General features: G+C 49.4%; 1 protein-coding gene across 1 annotated transcript in view; it reads left to right on the top strand.

Annotated features, from left to right (window-relative positions):
- Nucleotides 1-1,050: 1,050 nt before the first annotated feature.
- The window catches only part of LOC8041242 (amine oxidase [flavin-containing] B), a 48,714-nt gene continuing 28,023 nt past the window's right edge, over nucleotides 1,051-21,741 (top strand). Inside the window, exons 1-5 of the mRNA XM_042294258.1 lie at nucleotides 1,051-2,242; nucleotides 15,917-16,071; nucleotides 20,551-20,697; nucleotides 21,102-21,206; nucleotides 21,599-21,690. Of these exons, the coding sequence (XP_042150192.1) occupies nucleotides 1,051-2,242; nucleotides 15,917-16,071; nucleotides 20,551-20,697; nucleotides 21,102-21,206; nucleotides 21,599-21,690 (1,691 nt within the window). The remainder of the gene's footprint in view (nucleotides 2,243-15,916; nucleotides 16,072-20,550; nucleotides 20,698-21,101; nucleotides 21,207-21,598; nucleotides 21,691-21,741) is intronic.

The following is a 21,741-nucleotide window of genomic DNA, read 5'->3' as shown; positions in this document are numbered from 1 at the left end:
CTCCAACACCAACCCAGACGGCTCGACTTACACCTGTAAACCGGTCTGCATCATCTGCAGAGGGGAACATGAAAGCGGCTCCAAAGTGTGCCCCCACCGCTTCGTGCAACGCAAGAAGACACCGGGACCGTCGACACCGTCAGACAGAAAATACCGACGCCGATCCAGATCGAGGCGGCGGGGAGCGGAATCCCTCAGGAGTCGGGACCGCTCCAGGTCCTCAACTTCGCACCCAGGGAGCAAGGGCAGGACGAATCAGCAACAGCAGCGGCAAGATGACCCCCGCAAGGTGAGCTGGGCTAGCAGGGTCGCACACAACACCAACACACACCCCAACAACACAATACCCCCGGCAGTAGCTAGGGAGCTGGAAGCACTCAGGAACGAATGCGCAATCCTCAGGCGGAAAGTAACCGCAACCCCAACACCACCCCTCGTGAACATGGAAACCACAACCGCGAAGCAGACTTATACCACGCTTCTCAGTCAAGCGCACGCACCAGCAGCTACGGCTTTAACACCACCAACCCCTCCGAACGCAGAAACAGAAACAGCGAGGCCAACCTTCACTGCGCCGCGAGGACAGACATCCACTCCCACTATGACACACCATCCGCAAAGCTCGAAGCGCAATGCGACAGACGCCGTATCGGGGAAGTCGGACTCTTCTCTCACGGAAATGTCGACCGTGGGATCGGTGACGAACTCCGCCAAAGAGAATCCTAAACGTAGACTCTGGCTCCGCGATCGCGTGGCTCGGCGGGAGGAGCGCATAAATAGACTAGAAGAGCGCATGGATAGTCTGGAACAGAAGGTCGTGGCAATGCAACAGAGCCTCGACAGTATCTTACCCATCATCGCTCTAATAGCGGCCAAATTAGACATAAGCATTAACCATGGTCCATGGCCAACCCCAACAGACCAATAACTGTGTGGCAATGGAACTGCAGGGTACTCCGCCAAAAGCGGAGTAACCTGTCGCTCCACATCAGTCAACAACCGACACAGCCAGACATTCTAGCGTTACAAGAAGCGACGCCACCACTTAAAATGGCGGGCTACGCAGCGTTCGCATACACTTACCCCACGCAACCATCCACTTCCAAACGACAACACAAACAAATGTCGACGGTAGTCACATTCACACACCGCAATCTTGCAGTCACACAACACGAAATCGAGGACACGCTAATTCCACACGTGTTCCTCGAGATCCATCCGCACAAGAAGGGCAGGCCCAGTATATATGTGCTTAACGCTTACAGCTCGCCCAAAGACAGTTCCAAGCAGGCAGCTGCACTCATCCACAAAGCCGCGATCCTGGCCGGCGCAGCACCCTTATTAATTGCGGGGGACTTCAACGCGCGCCACCAGTCATGGGGATATCCGCGCTCAGTACCCAAAGGCGTAGCCATATGGAACACGCTCCAGACGGACCATCTCACACTCATAACTGACCCGGATTATCCGACCCGCGAAGGGAACAGCATGTCTCCGGATACGACCCCGGATCTTTCCATCACGCGCAACATCCCGCTAGCCACATGGTCGAACACTCGAAACACGCTCGGCAGCGATCACTTTATTCTGGAAATAACGATCCCCGACAACACGCACAAAAGACGAGAGACACCCGAAAAACGTTTAGTTAATTGGGACCATCTCCGGGCCCTTCGCGAAGAGGAGGGGGAGGCTGTCGACCTGGGCAGCTGGACACGTTCCTTACAGGACAGTGTCAGGCAGGCCACGGACACGGTCCCCGCTGCCTCACCAGAAGGGAGGGCGGACGCCAAACTGCTACATATGTGGCAGGCTTTGGAGAGACTCCGCGCTCGCTGGTCCAAACAAAAACGCAACCGCTCGCTCCGCAAACGCATCTCGCGCCTAGAGAGGGACATCGAAACGTACGCGATTGAGCTAGACAGTCAACACTGGGGGCAGATATGTGACCAGATCAACGGCAAATTGGGGCTCCGAGACACGTGGGGCCTCCTTCGCCACCTGATGGACCCCCAGGGTTCAAAAACGGTACAGCGTAACACACTAACCAAGGTAGCCAGTACGTTCCCGGGAGATGCCAGGGCACTCATAGAGGCCCTGAAGGACAAGTACGTTAACCTAAAGAAGGACGACGCGGAATCTCAATCGTATTCGGGAATCAGGAACCCCGAACTAGATGCGGATATCCTCGAGGCCGAGGTCCGTCACGCCACCACTCAACTCAATCCTAATTCGGCACCGGGCCCCGATGGGGTCACCAACAAGACCCTACGCAACCTAGACGCTAAATCTATAACGGATCTCACGCGTTTCATTAACGAGATATGGCACAGCGGCACAATCCCGCCAGAGTGGAAACGGGTTAAAATGCTTTTTATACCCAAAACAGGTAAACCTCTCAACGTCGATAATTTGAGACCCATTTTGCTGACGTCCTGCGTCGGCAAGGTGATGGAGCACGTAGTGCTCAATCGTCTTCGGGACTACATGGAGGATCAGGGCTTGTTCCCTGACTCCATGTTTGGCTTCCGCCAACACCTCTCGACGCAAGACATCCTTCTCCAACTCCAGTCGGAGGTAATCGAGCCGCGCCGAAACAAAAGGGTTGTGGTAGGGCTTGACTTGCACAGAGCCTTTGACAACATACGGCACACGGCAGTCCTATCCAACATAAATAATTTGGGGCTGGGCGAACGCTTTTTCGCGTACGTGCAGTCGTTCCTCGAAAACCGCACGATAGAAATTTCAGTAGCGGGATACACGTCAGACCCCATACTCACAGGGGACAGAGGCACTCCGCAAGGAGCGGTCCTGTCCCCTATGCTATTCAACATAGCCATGCTGTACCTCCCGAGTAAGCTGGCCACCATACCCAGACTTGGTCACTCTATTTACGCAGACGACATCACGCTGTGGACCAACAAGGGCAGTGACGCGGACATAGAGGAGACGCTTCAGACAGCCATAGACGTCACATATGAATATGTCGCGAATTTAGGGCTCGACATCTCTCCGCTTAAATCGGAACAGCTAATCAAGGACGAGAGCGCACGTCTCACTGACACAGAAGGCTCAGTAGAGCGACTGGACCTGAGGGTAGGCGACCAACCCATACCGGGGGTCAGAACCATCAGAATACTGGGCTTAATCTTTCATTGCTTCAAACCAAACACGGACGTAATGCTAAAATTACACTCGATCACCCACCAGACTTTTAGACTCATCAGACGCATATCCAACAGGCGCGGAGGAGTAAAGGAAGCAGACATCCTGAGACTCATCAAGGCTTCCGTGGAGTCCTGAAGAGGGCTACATAGTTTTCTAAATAACAAAAATGAAGCGGAGTTGCCCTTTAAGCGCTAGAAATGGCATGCGCCCTTGTGATCTCATCTCGCCGATTCATTTTCCCTCGAAAATTGGCCCTGCTCTTTTAAGGTGTTCACATAGTTTACATTTATCTGTATTCATTTGCCCTTTGTTTCTCATAATGTTTTTGCTTCCGAGCTTTTTGTAACATACAACAATTCCGCTACTAGACTGCAAGCGGAAGCTATTCGTTGAAGGACGCATTTTGGCTGCGCAAACTCGATCAGCAGGAGTAACTGGCAAAGATAAAGCTACGAGCTCGGGATTCTCGCCCTGGTGTAGGCCTTTAGCGACCATGAGTGGATGTCTGAAATAATAAACAAAAACATGCTCTCCTGCCGCAATACACGCAGTAGTTGAGGGTAGTACTGCCGGCTGACTCAACTGCTATTTAACTAACAAAAAAAAGATATGGCAGTTGATCATTTACCGAAGTAGAACAAAAGAGAGCTCTAGGCTGATTTTGGAGTAGCCATAACTATTCTAAGAATGCGAACCACTTCACAACGGCAGCCACGAGCGAGAGTTCGATGTTCCGTACAGCCCGCAGCCCAAAGATGCAGAATGGCAACCTCCCGTTTTGTCGTCTGCTAGCGGAGTCGGGCGCGTGCCCTCTCTCTCGTTTTACCCCGCCGAACCTGCTGAATTTCCCGGATGTATAAAGAGGGCGCTGCTGTCGAACAAAATGGTGCCGCCCAGATAGTGCTAAATGGAATGGTCTATACTCCTTACCGTATCTACTATTAAGAAAGACCGACAGGAACAAATGCGATCTGCTTCTCCGGTCGGCGTACAAATCGGCACTGGGCCTGTCCCCCCAAACACCAACTGTCCGCCTCATGGCTCTAGGACTACACAACACAGTAGACGAGCTGCTTGAGGCGCACCGCTCTGCTCAGATGCTACGCCTGGCGGGCACCAGAACCGGACGAGCGGTTCTCGAAAGGCTCGGCATACCCCCACCTCTAAATACCGCGTCTCTAATCGTGCCGATACCAACCGAAATTAGGTCTCGGCTCAGGATCCCACCCTTACCCAGGAACATGAACCCGACTTTCCATATTCAACGACGCAAAGCCCGAGCGGAGGCCCTTCACAAGCTGTACGCGGAGCGTCCCGACGTATACTTCGTAGACGCGGCTAACTACAGCGAACACCGGGACCGCTATGCCCTGGCCGTGGTGGATGGAACGGGGCGCATTGTAGTGATGGCCTCAGTCAAGGAGGATTCCCCCACCAGAGCGGAGGAAGCTGCAATGGGCCTGGCCCTCAACCACGCGTCCGAGTCGTTACGCACCATAATCTGTGACTCCAAGACGGCCATTCTCGGCTTCAGCTCAGGTCGCGTCTCTCGATCAGCAACAAAGCTCCTAACATTGAAATCATCCATCATCCCTCCAGTCGCACACCCAATCACATTAATCTGGTCTCCGGCTCATGAGGGGGTCGGTGGTTACGAGGCGGCCCACGCCGCGGCCCGAGATGCGACTCGCCGGGCCGGGACATGCGGGGCGGTCGGCGTGGCCATTCCGATTGCTAACGAGCCGAGAGATCTCCCATGGCATAAGGAACCGCTTCGTGGTTTTCATGACATTACACAACACTACAGATTACAGCGCCAGATATACCCACCACCACATAAGTCACTCAACAGACGCCAACAAGTATTATGGCGACAACTTCAGACGAATACTCTTCCTAACCCTGCGACACTCAGACAGTATACCTCCCGGATCTATACAAGGCCCGATGCACCAAGTGCTATGATCCAACAAAGGACGCCGACGAATACAACAAGGCCACGATCGAACATATATTCTGGTCCTGCCCGGCCGATCCCCCACCGTCTTCCCTCACACGACATTTGACACAACCAGACACTCAGTGGACGACCCTGCTGCTCAGCTCCGACTGCGTTATTCAGCTCGCTGCGGTCACAAGAGCCGAGCAAGTCGCCGCCCGGCCCAGTCCGTCCGGCCACTCTGCAGGGGAGGCACCACGCCGGCCGTAGGAGAAGGAACCCACGTTCTGGATCTCATGAAGCTTTTATAAAGTTTATTCTCTCTCTCTCTCTCTCTCTCTCATCCGCTCCTCGGTGCGAATTTGCTCCAGCCAGAGTCCTCATCCTCCTTGTTCTTTTTGGACCTCCTTTTCTTTGGAGCTTTCCTCGGGGCTCTGGGTTCTGGGTTTGCTGTTCTTTTGTACAGGTGACGGAACAGTTTCCGGATGACTGGAAAACTGTAGACGTCCTAGTCGTCCTGCTGGTATATTGGTCCGGGAGTGAAGCTCCTCTTCATGGCTCCTGGTCTATCGTTTCACCGGAGTTTCCGACGAACAGTCGGACCGGCTTCTGGGTCCCCGGGCCTTGCGTCCCCGAACTCGGGAGGGGGACGCCACGGAGACGTCCTTGCTTACCCCGCTGGTGGATGCGGTTTCCATCAGAAAGGATTCAGCCCGCCCGGCCTAGAATTTCTCTCTGTCGCACGTCTGGGCCTATGCGATCTCGCTTATCGAATCGGGAACAGTCGAAGTCTCTCTGCAAGAATACAAGGATACATGGGAACCGCGACAGTCAGTCTCGAGACGTGCGAGATGACGTTTGAAACTGTTAGAAGGCTGATGTTCATTAAACTCTTTCACTCACAAACAAAAATAAAATCCACTTACGTTATCCGGCGCAAAATAGAAAATTACTTTATGAGCTCCCTTCAAAAGTAATAATATAAGAATTACCGCAAAAATAGTCCTACATTTGTCGAACTTTTTTTTCGTTTTTAAGTACAAGTAGATCACATGATTGCCGCCGCTCTACATGATATAGGGAGTATTCAATGGCGGCCATGGCTGTGTGCGCGACTGCTAAGCGCGTGGCGATGGCGAGCTTTCACAGTTCGTTTGCAACGTGCATTCCATACCATCAAGATTGCCGGTCTTAGCAGCCTACAAGTGAGAGTCCGGTCTGAGTATGCGCTGTGAACAGCGCACTCAAATATGGCGTCCAGTGAACACTTCCTATGGATCGAATTCACTGGACGTCAGTTTCTTGCTCGTGGTTCAAGCAAGCTATCTTCACGAATAGAATGCTCCGCTCTGCGGAGATAAACTGAGAGAGAGGAGCAGCAGCAATGTCAGAGCGCCGAGCTTTGATTGGGAGGATCAGTGGGTAGGGGCAATGGCGTTTCTCTCTCCCTACTGTCTCCCTTCAATCAGAGAGAACAAGAACATCGTCTGCTCCTCGCGCAAGGCCTGGCGTTCGAACGCCGAACGCCAGGCCCTGCGCGCTCTCGAACCGGAAATTCAGGAGATCGTCCATTGACACCGAGAAAACCGTCTGAATGGAACAAACGAGACTCGGGCCTGCCTATCACGCCGAGGGGCGGTCTTGGCATAGGACCTTAGTCTACTTACGGACTGGCTGTTGCTAGCTAGCGGGCCGGAACCTCGCGGGCAGGCGACGTCGGGCGCCGAACGGGAACGCGGACTCCCCCTGGATGTCGGCAAGGCGCGCCCAGGGCGTCGTAGCCTCCTTTTCGGGACTGCTGGCCGGTTTGTGAGCTTCCAGCGGGTCCGAACCTGCGTACGAGCCCTGTGACTGCCCTTGTTCCGAATGAGGCACTGGTCCCGCGGTACACGCGATCTCACGCTCTTGCGCTTGTGGCGCTTCGTCCTCTTCGTCTCAGTTTCTTGGCGACTCGCACTGCTTTGATCTGCGCAGCTTTGATTGGTGCTCAAGGTGCGCTCGCGCTAGCGTTCCCGTATATTTTGACACATTTGACCGCATTACCACAGAAGTCGTTGCGAGTTAACGGGGCGCCTTCACGGTGTGTAGGGAAATCACTTATTCGAAACACGGATGCCTAGGTTACTCGCGTCGCAAGTGGTCGTAACATAACGTAATGTAGGAAAATGCCCCTGTGTGAACCCACCTTCAGCAATAACTCAATAACAACAACAATAACACAATAACTCACTGTGGCTTGTGTCGTATAACGATACGTGTCATGTGAATGGTGCTTGCAGGATAATCTACTGAGAGAAAAGTGTGGTTTACTTACCATTTTGATCGTTCCGCCGCATGACCGCTATCGTTTCGAATTCACTATGGAATACACGATGAGTTGATAACTCTTTCCAAACATTAGCGTTCACTCTGTTCTACGAAAATCAATCCGCATGCTCTAATCGTTTTTTTTTTTTGTTGTTTTTGTTTTTTTTTAGCACCGCTACGGCGGTCGGTTTAGCTCGTCGAGCCGATATTTCATCATGTTGCTAGTGAAAACTACTCAGTCATCTATCATTCGCTGTACGATTCTTTTTATATTTGTGTTCATTTTATCTATTACAAATGTCGAGAACTATACATCCATCACTGGTCCGAAAATGTCAGAGCGCTCTGATTCCAGTCATTTAGCCGTATCCTCTTCAGGAGACTGGCAGCGTCCTGCCAGGCGAATTTTTCAAATTTATTCCCATCCGCTTACAGAAAAAAAAAATTATAGGTAGCGTTTTGAGCGGATAACAGCCTTGATCATCCCATCCGCATCCGCAGGATTCGTATAAGTGTCCGAACCGCATCCGCAATGTTCTTAAATAATTGTACCCGCATCCCATCCCCATCCGTAGACTTTTTACGCGCGCCCGACCTGCATCCACGAAATTCGGAACCGCGTCCGTTCATTCATTTTACATCATGAAGTCAAGCATGAATAAACATTTCAAAAAAAACATCTGGATGGTATTTTATAATTAAGCCGCCCGCTTAATTTTGGTCAAAGAACTCTTCGTGTCAGGATACGGTGAATTTTGTTTTATCATATTTATAAAATAAGCGATCATCGTTCCAGAGACACTTCGCATCGCTGGAAAGATGATCGCAGTTAGGAGATTGTCTTGGGAGTCCGTGACACTGGCGCTCTGTCCAGAAGATGCGCTCGAAAGGAAGAAACTTTTATATTTATTTTCCTTTTTGCTTTGTAAAACCCACTTCAAGCAGACGCATATTCTATAAACATGAAAGTTAAGGAAGGACAGACTAATAACATTGTGCCATTTTATGTAGGCCAAACAATAAAAAAGTGGGAGAGAAAAGGCGCTCACTCACCGAAGCAAAGTACTCGTGTGTATGTGGTTTGGCGCGAGTACGCCACTGGGAAAATATCACAATATTCAATAATGGCAACACCTCCTATCGGTATCAGTTTTAAACAGAAACCCTCAACTCCATGCTTGAAACCACATACTTAAAAACAACTCAGTGCCATCGTTGGGGAAAAGAAAACGCACACGCACAGGCAACGTTTCACTTGTAGAGGTTGCTGTGAAGATGAAACAGACTATCGTCAACATGGACACACTCGTTCGCTTACTCACTCATGAAAAGTCTCTCCGTTGATGCACTTGATGCTGAGATGGCATGCACGAACTGCGCTACAAGAGTGAGATGGGGAAACTCGTACTCGCGCACGTTCCACCACTCCAGAGGATCGAATTCAGTGTTCTCGACCAACTCATGTTTACAAACAAACCGGAGCGCCCCTAGCGGACACTACCGGCGCCGCGCATGCGCGATGGGGGTGTGGGCAAAAAGCTCGCCGTCGCCCATAAACAAACCATTGAAATGCGATGTTGTCGGCGTCGTTGTCAGTCCCCCTGCCCTTTTTTCGCATTCGAATTGTTGTTTCTACGTCTTCCTGGCGATGTCTGACTAGTTGAGCGGCGTCAGCGAAATTACCGAGGGTCGTTACACCGCAAAACTTAGCGTGAATAATGTGACATGTAGCGCTTCATTCCCCGTGGACGCCGTAGTATGTACTCTAAAGCCTGATTCACATAGTGATATTTCACTCGCAATTTGCTGTCGCGACGCCGCTCGGGCTGCAAAAGCGTGAACCATAGCTGAGATAGTCGACGTCGATACTGAAAATCGCAAGCAGAATCGGACCAAGTAAATTAGGGATAACAAGTCGGTGATGGTCACTGCAATGATCAACATCGTTTTGTATCTACTGTTTACACGGAGCCTGCTTACCAACCTTCGAATTCAAGTCTTTTGAGGCCTGCACTTACTTCTTATCACAAGTACCGGTCCAATATTTGGTCTACGGGCCGGCGTCGTCTAGAGAGCAGACGACAAGCAGAAACGTTTCAAAGAGCAGACGACAATTCGAACGATCAGGCGGCCGTTTGAACTTGAAGGTGCACTGAACGTAGTCCGCAGGTGGTCCGCACAACTTGACGATTTTCTGACGTTCATGTTGGAACAAAACAAATAAATCTGATGACCACAAGTATCCGTGAATGCAACCCAAAAAGCTTCCCGCCCAAGCAATCGTTGTCCGACGGCGTCCGCTTTTCCCTTTTCACGGCACATATTCAGATTCTCGGACGAACCGAGCACGTGAAAACTGACCTTCAAACCTTTCTCGCCACTTTCGGTACGGCCCCAGTCGCGGCGTTTTGACGAGAAGGCACGTTTTTGTTTAGTTCCTTTCAAAACAACGCAAGAATACACGTCCGGCATGGGGACTTCTGCCCACAGCCCCAGAACGGAAGTGTGACCAACGCGCCATCACCGCGCCGTGACGTAAGAGAGATGGCACTTGCAGGCTTCTTCTTTGTTTTGGCTTGTATGTTTTGGGTTTTCTTTGCTGAAATAATTTTTTTCTTCTCTTTTCCTGCTAAACAAGAAAACGTTTTCCGGGGCGACTGATGATTCTACATTCTTTACTTTTTCTAGGAACAGCAATTTTGGCGAGATAGAACCTTCTAAATTGATGTTTGGTGAGAACCATATCTTTTAGACGTAATGACATTTTTCTTTCCCCCAATTAACGTATTTTATCTAAGAGATAAAATACGTCTAAGAGTTTGCTACCACAATGCATTCAATGATGCACTTCATAATATCACTCTTATTCACTCTAGACTGTGCGGTCACACACGCTTATAGACCGACACGCGGCGCGGCTCTGTTTACCAACACGGCCGGAAGGCCGCGCATGCGCGGAAGCTATGTGGGCAAAAGTGGCCAGGCTCTACGTGTTTTCGCCACTGCGTTGTGTGGCGTGCTCTCGTTGTTGACGTTGTAGGGACGCTTCTAGCTTTATTCGTGCGTCGTATTTTTTGTCAACGTATGTTGTATGTTATGCCCGACTATTTGAGCTCGTATACCCGAGCCTGGACGGCAGCGGTATCGAGACAAACTGTCGCGTGAACGGCGTTGCCTTCTACGATCCGTACGCCGTAAACAAGGACTGCTGGGGTTCCGATATGATGTTGCTGCCACCGACGTCGATGGCTCACGTCATCGTTTATTTAGTTTTTTCGCCAAGCCAGTTCACTGCCGACACAATGCAGGCGTACAGGTCACTCGAGGCGTAGAATTACTTCGAGCCGCCTTCCGCGCTGCCGGCGGGAGCCTGCGGCAGTGTATTTATTAATTGGTTAACTACATACAGCGTCCTTCGAGTCAAGGTATAATATTTTTCTTACCCTCATGACCACAAGGCACGACAAGCGGTAACGCTGTTTCCGTTCTGCCGCCGACCTCCTTTCCGCTTGGTAGCTAGCACGGGCGTATCGAGCAGTGTTGTATGCGTTACCGAAAAAAAAAAGTAACGAAATACGTTACTCGTTACTTGCGAATAAAAGGTACGCGTCACCGACCTACGTTACCTCAAAATAAAAGAAAAGCGTTACCGTTAAAAAGTAACGCACGTTACTTTTCAATTAGCTTTTATTTATAAATTGACACTAACAGTGTCTGTTTTGTTTGTTTTGGCGACAGCGTTTTTTAACAGGGTTTTTGCGAAGTGGGACTTTTTGCATGGGGAAAAGACAAGCAAAATTTTGAACGTAAGTGTAGTGTAGTGCAATAATTAATGACGCAGTCGAAGCTACGACCTAATGGGACCAGTCAAGCAGCGTCAAAAGAGCGAGTCACTGGGTCTTTCTTGTTTATGATTGATTCAGCGATGGTAGAACACGTGAAGAAATATGACGGACACCATGATGGTGTTTTTGACGCTGTCAATTGGTTCCATCAGCACGTAGCGTCCGCTGCGTCTGGGCTGAAGGTAAGACAGTGAATTAAAGCAATAAAAAAATTACTTTTTTTTTTCAGGTCTTGGGAAGAATATGTAACGAGTAACGTAACTAGTACTACGCGCTATTCGAAATAAGTAGCGTAAGTACGTTCCCCGTTACTGTCTTGAGAAAGTAACGAGCGCGTTATTACGTTACAGAAAAAGTAACGCGTTACCAGCAACGCCGTTACTTGTAACGCGCTGCCGCCAGCACTGGAAGCGAGCCACCAACAAGGAGCTTGGCCGGTGCTTTGTGCGCGAACACCGTAACAACGAAATCTGGGTGGTTTCGATAAGACGACGCTTTCCCTGCACATAAGCAAGCCTCGGGACGGAGATTGAAATGGAAGCCACACTTGGCCTCCAAGAAAGTGCTTCCCGCACAAACGGTCGTCCGCGCGAGGCGACCATTAGTTTCGATCCACGGATATTATCCACCTTCTGCACCTTTCAGAGTCAGCCGGGAACTTGTGGAAACTTACTCCGCTACTTTTCCTGTACCTTTCGGTGCAATTAACGGCTACACAGCTTTGCGGCATGCTGAAAGGCTATGACGCCCGTGCAAAACGCGCGCCCTTCTGCCCACACCACTCGGCTCCGGCGCGATCGCAGCGCCGCCGCAACTCCGTGACGTACGTCAAGCCCGCATGCCCGTCTATAAACCAGCTCGGCAAAAAAAAGAAAAAAAAAGTAGATTTGGCTTTGCGCATATCCGTATCCGATCCGCATTCGCAGCCCCTAGCATCCGCATGCGATCTGCAATCCGCCAAATCTGATTCATTTTTATCCCCACCCGTCAGTTTACTGCGGATATCCACGGATGATCCAAACTTAATCCGCAGATATGCTGGGCTCTACTTATAAAGAGTCGAAAAACAAAACACAAACGACTGCTGTAGTGAAGATTTTCCCTTTTCTGTCAAACGTTTTACTGACAGCGGAAATCATAAAAAAGTAGAACGCAGCTGCGCTTTGTAATTTTTTTTTTTTTTTTTATTGTAGTATAGCGGCGTATACTCGCACGCGCATCCCAGGAACGGGTTCATCTGCACTCCGTTCCAGGCAATTGACGCGAAATATGTCGTCTGAGCTTCACAAGACAACCGTACTGATCATTGGCGGCGGACTCAGCGGTGAGATTATTCTTTAAAGATGCATTTCCGCGTTTGAGTCAGCCCCTAAGGGTGCAAAGTAAATCAAATCTATGTAGGCCTCGCGCATAAAGTGCCACGCTGCGTGTAGCACTGGTTTCAATCACACTAACTATTGCAGTCTCGATCGTACGCAATCACGTAAGCGCTACCGTGCGATTTAAACAGCAAACTCTGACTTTTGTAAACACCTAAGGACGTGAGCCTGGACGGAAAAATTCAAAGTGTTGTGGTCTACACAAGGAATGCTTAGGTTAGGTCAGGGGCGGATTTAAGGAGACAAAAGAGAGTCCCCCCCCCCCCCCCCCCCTTCCCCCTAAGCACCCTAAAGGCAACTTTCCTTATGGAAGAAACGACGTGCACCCACTTTTTAAGGAATGAATGTAAAGTGTTTATTAAAATGACAAACATTAGGTCAACGAAATAGATCTAAGCAGCATTCCGCCCCTAACGTCACAACCGTACGTCAAATCTCTCTGCAGAACTCCTCAGCCAAACGTCTGCCGCCTCCCCCAAGCCCCTGACCCGTAAATTCTACCGGTAGGGTAGGCTAGGTTAGATATAGTAAGTTACAGGTCAAGAAGGTAGCGGCAAATGCCCCTCAAAGGGAATCAGATATCCCTCCGCCACCTCCGCATCCAATAGCGTCCCATCGTTTCCGTGACGTCGCGGCCAACGCGCGAGGAGGGTCTTGCCTTCCTGTACATATTTGCTTTATCTTTCGACTTTGACTTAGCATTGTGGAAGCCCCGAGAGGGAGATTAGAGTGTTCCCCCTCCGATAAAAACAAATACGACTTTCGGGGATTAGGTTCCCCCTCCGATGGATACAAAGGCTGCTTTCAGGGGCTCGGTTCCCCCTCCGATGAATACAAAGGTATCGTTCTTAAAAAGTGGGATCGGAGACAAGCTGGCATCACTCTGTTGCCAATATCTATCCCTTGAAGCGGAACAAGGAGCGTTTCCAGTGAACTCTTCTTTCGACTGCGGAGGGATTTGAAACGGGCGCATCACGCTTGTGGGAGGAGCTTCTCCTACCTTCTTGACCTGTAACCGACTAGCACAGCCGTCGTGGTTGTAGCACTACATTCTGTAAATTTTCTTGTTGTAAGGTACAATAAATATCGCTGTGGTGCTCACGAAGCCTGTTAGTAATGATTACTGACCTGGTAATGCTAATTGCGACGCAACGCAAAACCTCCGAAGCGTATACGGCGGCGTAGCACTGATCATGCGGGAGCTATCGCGGCGCCGTGACATTTCCTGCACAGGTTTCTCGTGACATTTGTCTCGTATCGAGGGCGAAAGTGTGTACGGCAGACGCCACCTGTACGATACTCGGAGAGCACTCAATCTCCCGCGTTCGCAAAACAAAGACTGTCCAAAGCTGCAACAAGAAACGCGAGATGATGACTCGAGCCTGCTCTAAAAGCTCCGTTATATGCTCCTACGTCGAGCGTAGCAAACGCGGCGTAACGCAGAGCTACTGATTGGTCGCAGATATCGAGTTCCTGCACGCCAGCCGAATGCATCGTCTCGGAGCGGATGGCAAAAGCTCGCTCAGTAAAGACTGGTTCACACTTGCGTTCGACTACGACCGACTGCGCAAACAGTCCATTTTTAATCCTATCCGGTCTTGAGCAGTAGTAAGTGTGTGAACCGGCTTTAACTTGTTACTCTAGTATTGGCGAGTTACTAGGCGAAAATGTAGATCCGGACCCGCGGATAATCGCATTCGATCCGCAATCCGCCAAATCTGATTTATTTTTATCCGCATCCGCCAGTTTACTGCGGATATCCGAGGATGATCCGCGGGTGATCTGCGGATAAGCAGGGGTCTTTTTATAACATTGTCAAAAGCTTTTCAACCCGAGCAAAAAAGAACAGGCACAAAAAAAAAACGGAAATGACAAGTGTTCCACGACTACTCGATAGATGGCTTCAGTGTGTCCTCTCGTCATAAGAGAGTTAAGGAGGTTTTAGAGCACACGGTCGTGACTCGTAAGCAGTCGCAAGTGTGTAATCGAGCCTTTAGATACAAATTTCCGGAACCTCGGAAGGGCTACCACTGTATTTCCTGGCCTGAAACGCCTGAAACCGTAATGGATTTTCCCTGCTTTTGCGTTGGGAGCGTTTCCCCGCAGCACACCGTCATAACGCTTGGCAAATTTTTTTTCTTGTTGCCTTTTTTTTTTTTTTTTTTTTTTTTTTTTTTTTTGACGTTTGAGTTTGATGTAGTCGGGTAGTTTTCCCCTGTTACCAACTGCTGGAACTACAAGTACCTGTGTACGATGTTAAGCTCTGAAGCGCATATGGCGAGGAACGCGACCCAAGTACTTCTCAGTTAATATTCGGTATACAAATGCTGCAAGTACGTACATTCTTGAGTTGCTTTATTAGTTGAGAGCCCGCACAACCTTTTTGCACTTTTCAACTGCCTCGCGCTGTGGCTTTCCCCATAGCTGAGCGGCATTTGTGCAGGGATCGAGAATCACTCTTTACAGACCCGTAGCACGCGCTTGCGTGAATATTTTCACTCAAACAAAACGGCTATGTTTATGTGAATGCGGCGAATCACTGCATTTCGCAACTAGACATCATCGTCAAATAAAAAAAAAAAAAACGCTAGCTACTGTATTGTCACTCGCGAAAGATTGCTGTTACTATTTCTGTCTTATTCATATTCGACATAGATAATAACGGTTTATCTTTATTTTGTTTATTTTGTCACAAATATTAATTTTATTATAGGTATCATGTGGTATGGTCCCTACAGGCGTCGTCTTCTCAATACCTAATTCAAAACGGTTTTTTTTTTTTTTATTGCATATGGAGAATGCTAGGGTCGAGGTTTTCTTTCGGTAGAGAGAAGCACCTTTCGAAGCGCCTGGCTTCTAAACACGATGGGGCGCGAGCTCCGCGGTGCAAGGTGAAATCGCGAAGACATTCTTTCACGTACAAGAATATAAAAAAAGAAAGAAAGAAAACACTTGCTATTAGGAAGTTTTTGAAAACAGTTTTTTTATGTCCCTTCCGCTACGCTCTCCGCAACGATGACTCCACCACTGCGCACGCGCGGCACTAGCCTCGTCTGCAGGGCTCTCGATCTCGTAGCGGGTTACGGAGAGCACTGCGGGACGGCTCAGATGGCCCAGCGTCGTCAAGCCCGTGCGGCAACAAATGTCATGCTGAGGAGCCCCGAAGCAGGTTGCAATGGACTGCCACATTCCCTGTTTTCGTATACTGTGGCAGTTCCCCATGGCTGGCCATGCCGGGGGACACGATCCGGCATTTTGCTCCCTTCTGCTGGCATTCGGCAGTCTCCGTTCCTACTGCCGCCGACTGTATATAGTACATGTTCCTTTCCACTCTATAGGTCTCGCTGCAGCGAAGCTGCTGTCCGAGCAAGGAGTCGATGTCGTTGTGCTGGAGGCGAGAGACAGGGTCGGAGGGCGCACCCACACCGTCCAGGTAAAAGTCACACGCGCTTACCAAAAAAAAAAAAATTCTTTTAGGGCAACAGTTGTTATGGGCGGGGTTTTGCAGTTAATTCTGGGGTATTTCGTGTACGTCTTGGGTAGCATGACGTCACAGTGCCACGTGACATTGTGATGTCGGGGCACGTATATCATTACGTCACCTTCCACACAAGGACGTCACGAGGCACTGTGATGTCGCGCGGCATTGCTACGTCACGTAAAGTCATGGCTTTTTACTGATTGTGTGTGGTCCATGTACAGCCTAAAGTCTATTGATACCTCTTTTTGCAAGTAACGACTAGTGATGGGTGGAACTTTTGCCGAATGAAAAATTCGGTGCCGAATCTCAGGATTTCGCAAAGACAAATTTTTGCCGAACGTTCTAAAGATTCGTCAAAAATTCGGCAAAACTACATTGTTGCCAGACCTAAATATTCATATATAGTTTTTTTTTCGTGCAAAAAACTGTGTATATATATATATATATATATATATATATATATATATATATATATATATATATATATATATATATATATATATATATATATACAGTATATATACAGTTATTACTAAATAAGGTGATATTCTACAAGATAATTGTATCGGTGTCATTCTTTGTGTGTTTCAGGTAATTTTGACGAAGTCTCGTTTTCAACATTTAAAATGCCGGTTTCTGATGTTAGGACATACCGGGCGTTTAGGAAGATGGGAGAAGTTAGGAATGTCGGATGTGCAACGTCGGGCTTAATAGTTCTCTGTTTAGTTTTATGTGGATAGACAAAAACCGCAAAATAGCGTTAATTGAAACACAATATTATTTTGTTTTGGCACAAACTACTCGTGAGCCGAAAACAGGATTGCTATAATGGCAAAACGTGTTTTAAATAACTTGTCAGTCAATGCTTTGAGACTACCTCGTAGCATCACTGGAAAGATCAAATGAAAATCACGTCATGTACCGCATTATTTGTCACTTGCGCAGTGGACAGCGTCGCTTTTGCGTCAATTTCTGGTCGATCTTCTGAGGCAGAAAATATGGAAGAGAACCGCACTCCCAAAGGCTGAAAAACACACCGCTACCATGTCGACTACTCCGCACCTCGCCATAACCGCTGGTAGTACTAGTACACTGCAGGATGGTGACCGCACGACAGCATGGCGTCCATTTGCGATCTACGGCCCCGTCGCGTTCTCGCGCGTGTGCACACGTTTGCCGATTTTTTGCCGAATCTTTGCTGAACTTTCCTTCAAAAGTTCGGCATGTGCCGAGCTTCGCCGAATATGAGGATCGGTAGATTCGGTCCATCAATAGTAACGACAACCAATAGAAATGACAAAGCACATTCCTCTGAAATAAAATGGCGGCATTCAGTTCAAACCTCTGCTGTGCGCCGCCATTCGCTTCCTAAAACCTGCACGGTCACGCAGTCGGCGTTTCAAAGAATGTCGCTACTTGTAGGAAGCTCTCATCTAGGGACTTTAGACCACGCGAGCAGTCTTTGGCATTTATAGAATACAATAAAATCCCCGACGACTATAACTTTTGCAGGTGTTTCAACGTATTGCTTTAAGTTTTCAAAGAACGTTTTTCTTTCCGCGGGTTCGTTGGGAGCGTGCACTGAAGGCCTGTTTACACATACAGAGGAGACTTTTCGCTACGCGCGTGCTGACGGGAGTGTTCACCAGATTTGTATCGCACCGTCAAAACAGTTGCTCATGGCGGACGACGCGGACGGCATGTGACCAGCGCTATATGTTCCACTGCGTGTGGGAACCGGCCTCGACACTACTCTCAACACTTTGCTATGACACTGCATGTTTACCACCCATACTTCGCTGCGGTCTGCTCCCCCTTCTGAAAAGAGAGAAAAGCCCTTGTTCTTGCGGACAAGAATTGCCGTGCCAGCGCTGTGCGAGATCGCGCTAGGATAGCGAAACTCAAAAAGACGCTCGAAGAACTTTGTCGCGTGCTCGACATGTACGGGTGCCAAGCTTTGTTTCCTGTAATAACGCAACATCTGCTAGCTCTTTGAGGAGCGTGTTCAGGATCCACTGCTTAAACCTCATGAGAAGTAAACTGACGCAATTTAGCGTTACAATTTTGAGCTTAAACGCTGTTCGAAAAACAAAAAAACTCTCAAATTCATTTAATAAATACGAAATCACCGTAAGTCAATTGTCTGCAAACCTACTTCGGGCTGGGTCGCAGCCGGCCGTCCCGTGGGGCGTGGAGTTTCACAGCGATACTGCTTCTTCGGTTTTTCACATTGGGATAGTTCGGACGGTGATCGGACAATCCAGGCTCGTCCTCGTCCGCACGTTCACCTCTCTGCCAACTTCAAAGGCCCCTTGACAGTGGTGCCGGTTGAGACATCTATGACAGTATCTTCGTATAGTCCCCCCCGTTTCCACACCGCTCTTTTACCGACGTCGTGCTCTTCTGCAGCACCTCACCTTGACTGGAGTCCGATATTTCGCCTTCCTTCGCAGCGCTGGCCTGGGAGTGTGCTTCTGGCGACTGTCCAGGAGTGCATAATAACGTGCCCGCTTGTTCCGCGCTGCTGGGGTCGAGCCGTTGCCCAGGCACCGCCGTCAGAGGTTCTGCTTCACCAACAAAGGCCTCGGCCTCTTCCTCGTCCATCGTAAGATCCTCAAGAGGGATCCTCACGAGTTTCGGCAGTGACTGAGGCGTACGTTAATTTGCGTGGAGTCCTCCGTGAGATGTCCGAACGTCCGACACGAATTGCAGCGCGGCACCCGACAGTCTCAGCGACCGTGCCCAGTTTTTTGGCACCTCAAGTACATCGGAGCCTACCTGCAACGATAACCAGCGCGTTGGCGTTGAGGATCCGCAGCCGGTGGGGCAGTTCGTCCGTCGTCACACCGTCCCTGAGCGCCAAGCGTACCCGACGTGTGGTCGATTTGGCCACACGCCAGGACTCCCACTCCTTCCACCCTGCTGAAGGGCTCCAAGGCCTTCCGCACAATGTCGTCCTGAACCTCACTGGGCAGCCAATGAACCTTGAGCCGAACTTCGGCCTTGGTCGGGTCCAGTACACCAGGCAGCGCCGGCCCTTGAACCAGAGCTCTTTCAGCTCCAGCAGCTTGTTCTTTGAAGACTGGGTATAGAATGTGACCGCCCAGAAGTGATTCATCTGGTACGGCTCACATGCCTTGAGCTCCTGCAGCACGCCTGAAGTCTGGAGTCCTGTTTTGAAATCCGCAATCCTGTAAGTCCTCCCGGCGACCTCGCAGTGCAGAAACAGGGTGCTCAAAGAGGCAACGCTCCTGCGTAGGACAGGCAAAACAATCCGATTATCCAGGGCCAGGTTAGCAGCAGCAAAACCGCGGCCCCAAAGGGCAGCTATTGCCGCTCCATCGGAGCCTGGCACCCTTGCGCCAGTGCTCCGCGCGCGCCGGAAGCAGAAGGGCGCTGCTCACTGAGCTACGGGCCCGGAACGCAGGAACGGGAAGAACAGAAGCCAGTGGTATGAGAAAAGTGCGCGGAGCGGATAGGGTTGGAAAGGGCAAAAAAGAAAGGAGCAGAAACAAGTGGTGTAGAAAGAGCGCGCGGAAAAAGGATGAATGGAAAAGACAAGAAAGCGAGCTTCCCTTTCTGACCAAGAAAACTCAGCGCAAAGGCTCTGTATCCGAGTGGTGCTGAAGGGAAGCGCGCGCAGCGTCACAAAGAAACAGTGGTGTGATGTAATCTGTTTCCATACAAATATCTGCCCTAGAGCACTACTAATGGCCAATTCTTCTGGGTCCGCATCGCACCGGTGCAGTGCGGTTCGTGGTACAAGGAAGGCTAGAGGGGAGAGGGGAGCTTCCTTCTCTCTCCACCAGCTTTTCGTGTACTAAAGTGGAAAGAGTTTAGTGCACTGGACGGGTGCGGTGTGCCCCTGACGAATAGGCCACCACCCACCCACCTTATAAAGCTACCGCATTTAAATGCGTTTCGCAGAAATAACCAAACATGCACCCATTTTTTTTTAACACAAAATGTGTCAGATGACTGGATCGTCACAGGTTGGACACGACTGTGACGTCATTGTTCGGGTGGAACACGTGTCCTCGCTGATTTTACACGAGTTACAGCTGAACGCTGACGTCCAGACGGAAGGCTACGGTAGCTGATGTAGAAAATCCAGCACCATATGGTCCCGTTATCTGGTAGATGTTGAGCGAGTGAGCTTTCACATACGATGGCAAACATGTGCCGAGGGGCGAGAGAGAAACGGACAAGAACGTACTTCGAAAGAAACGGGGAGTCGCGAAATAGCTGGGTCAAAGCACATCTTAAGCACCGTGGTCAGAGCTGGGGTGTGCGACCGCAACAGACGCACAAACTTCGCGTTCCACTCCCGCGATAGTTCAGACGTGCGTGAGATCGAAATACTGTGTGCCGCGGTGTAAATTATATAAATGCATAGCAGTGTTTTTTTGTTTTTTTTTTATTATGTTTCAGAGCGATGTTGTAGGGTACGCAGAACTTGGCGGCTCCTATGTGCGTCCCACGATGAACCATGTCCTTCGACTGTCTCACGCACTGGGCGTGGAGACCTACCCAAGCTTCTCGGACCTCAAGAGCGTTCGCTTCAGCAGCTTCAGTGAAGTGAGGAGTCCTATCGTTATATATAAACATACACAAATAAATAAATACTAATCGCGCATTTCTTTGTCGAAGGCTGGGAAAAATCTTGCCTGAATATAATTAAGCCTAACCGCCATTTGCAGTAAATCCGCGTGGTTGCAGTAAAAGGGGGAGGAGGAGCTGCAGGGGAAATCGAAGAAGTTCTGAAGGCAGTGCCAAAAAGATAACCAAGCGGCAGCTCGCCGAACCACATCTTTTTTTTTTTTTTTTTGTTCTTGCTACTTTTGGCGGGAGAAACGAGGAGACCATGACTCGGTGTCAAACTGGTAGAACGAAAATACAAAAGTGTTCGACTGTTTATTTGTCATACTCCTTGAATTATTATTTTGTCTGGTCTTTCACGGCATCCAATGTGATGCGTGCAGGAAATGGCATCCGTAGATGATACGACGCAATCCGAATCCTGGAACCCGCTCGTCCGATGCGACATCAACAACGTCGTACGCAAGATGGACAAGATGATGGAGACGGTAATGTATAGTTTGTTAGCATGTTTCAAGTTTAGTAGCACTTCGATGAACACCGATGTTAGTTTAGGTTTTGCACAGAACTAACTTTCAAGTTGTAAAACTAAGTTAAAATAAAGTAATATGTGACATCGATTATAAATTCCCACCTCACAATTTCTCACGTGGCTCTGAAAAAAAAAATATTACAAGAGCCCGTTTTTTAAAAAAAATCAGTTTTAATGCCCCGTGCTCGTGCGTGGCATCAGAATGCTTTTCGTTTGTTCATGGTTAACCGAAGTGCGTGCCTAGTGAAGACAGCTATCTTATCATGCAGCAGATTTTTGGGCTTGCATTATTACGCCACATGCAAACTGAATGCAAAATGCATGTTTTTAATGTCTTTTTTTTTTCAGATTTCAGTGAAAGACCCCTGGAAATGTGGACACGCCCAAGAATGGGACAACGTGACATTGCAGTCCTTTTATGAAAGACAAACCTGGTCAAGGTATGCACTGCACTTATTTAAAAAGATGAAAGCGGAACGGTAGTGGCGGTA

Source organism: Ixodes scapularis, unplaced genomic scaffold (genome assembly GCF_016920785.2).
Source record: "Ixodes scapularis isolate PalLabHiFi unplaced genomic scaffold, ASM1692078v2 PGA_scaffold5__190_contigs__length_132052651, whole genome shotgun sequence".
Classification (NCBI taxonomy): domain Eukaryota; kingdom Metazoa; phylum Arthropoda; class Arachnida; order Ixodida; family Ixodidae; genus Ixodes; species Ixodes scapularis.
Note: the sequence above shows the minus strand (reverse complement) of the source record. Positions and strands in the feature narration are given on the sequence as shown.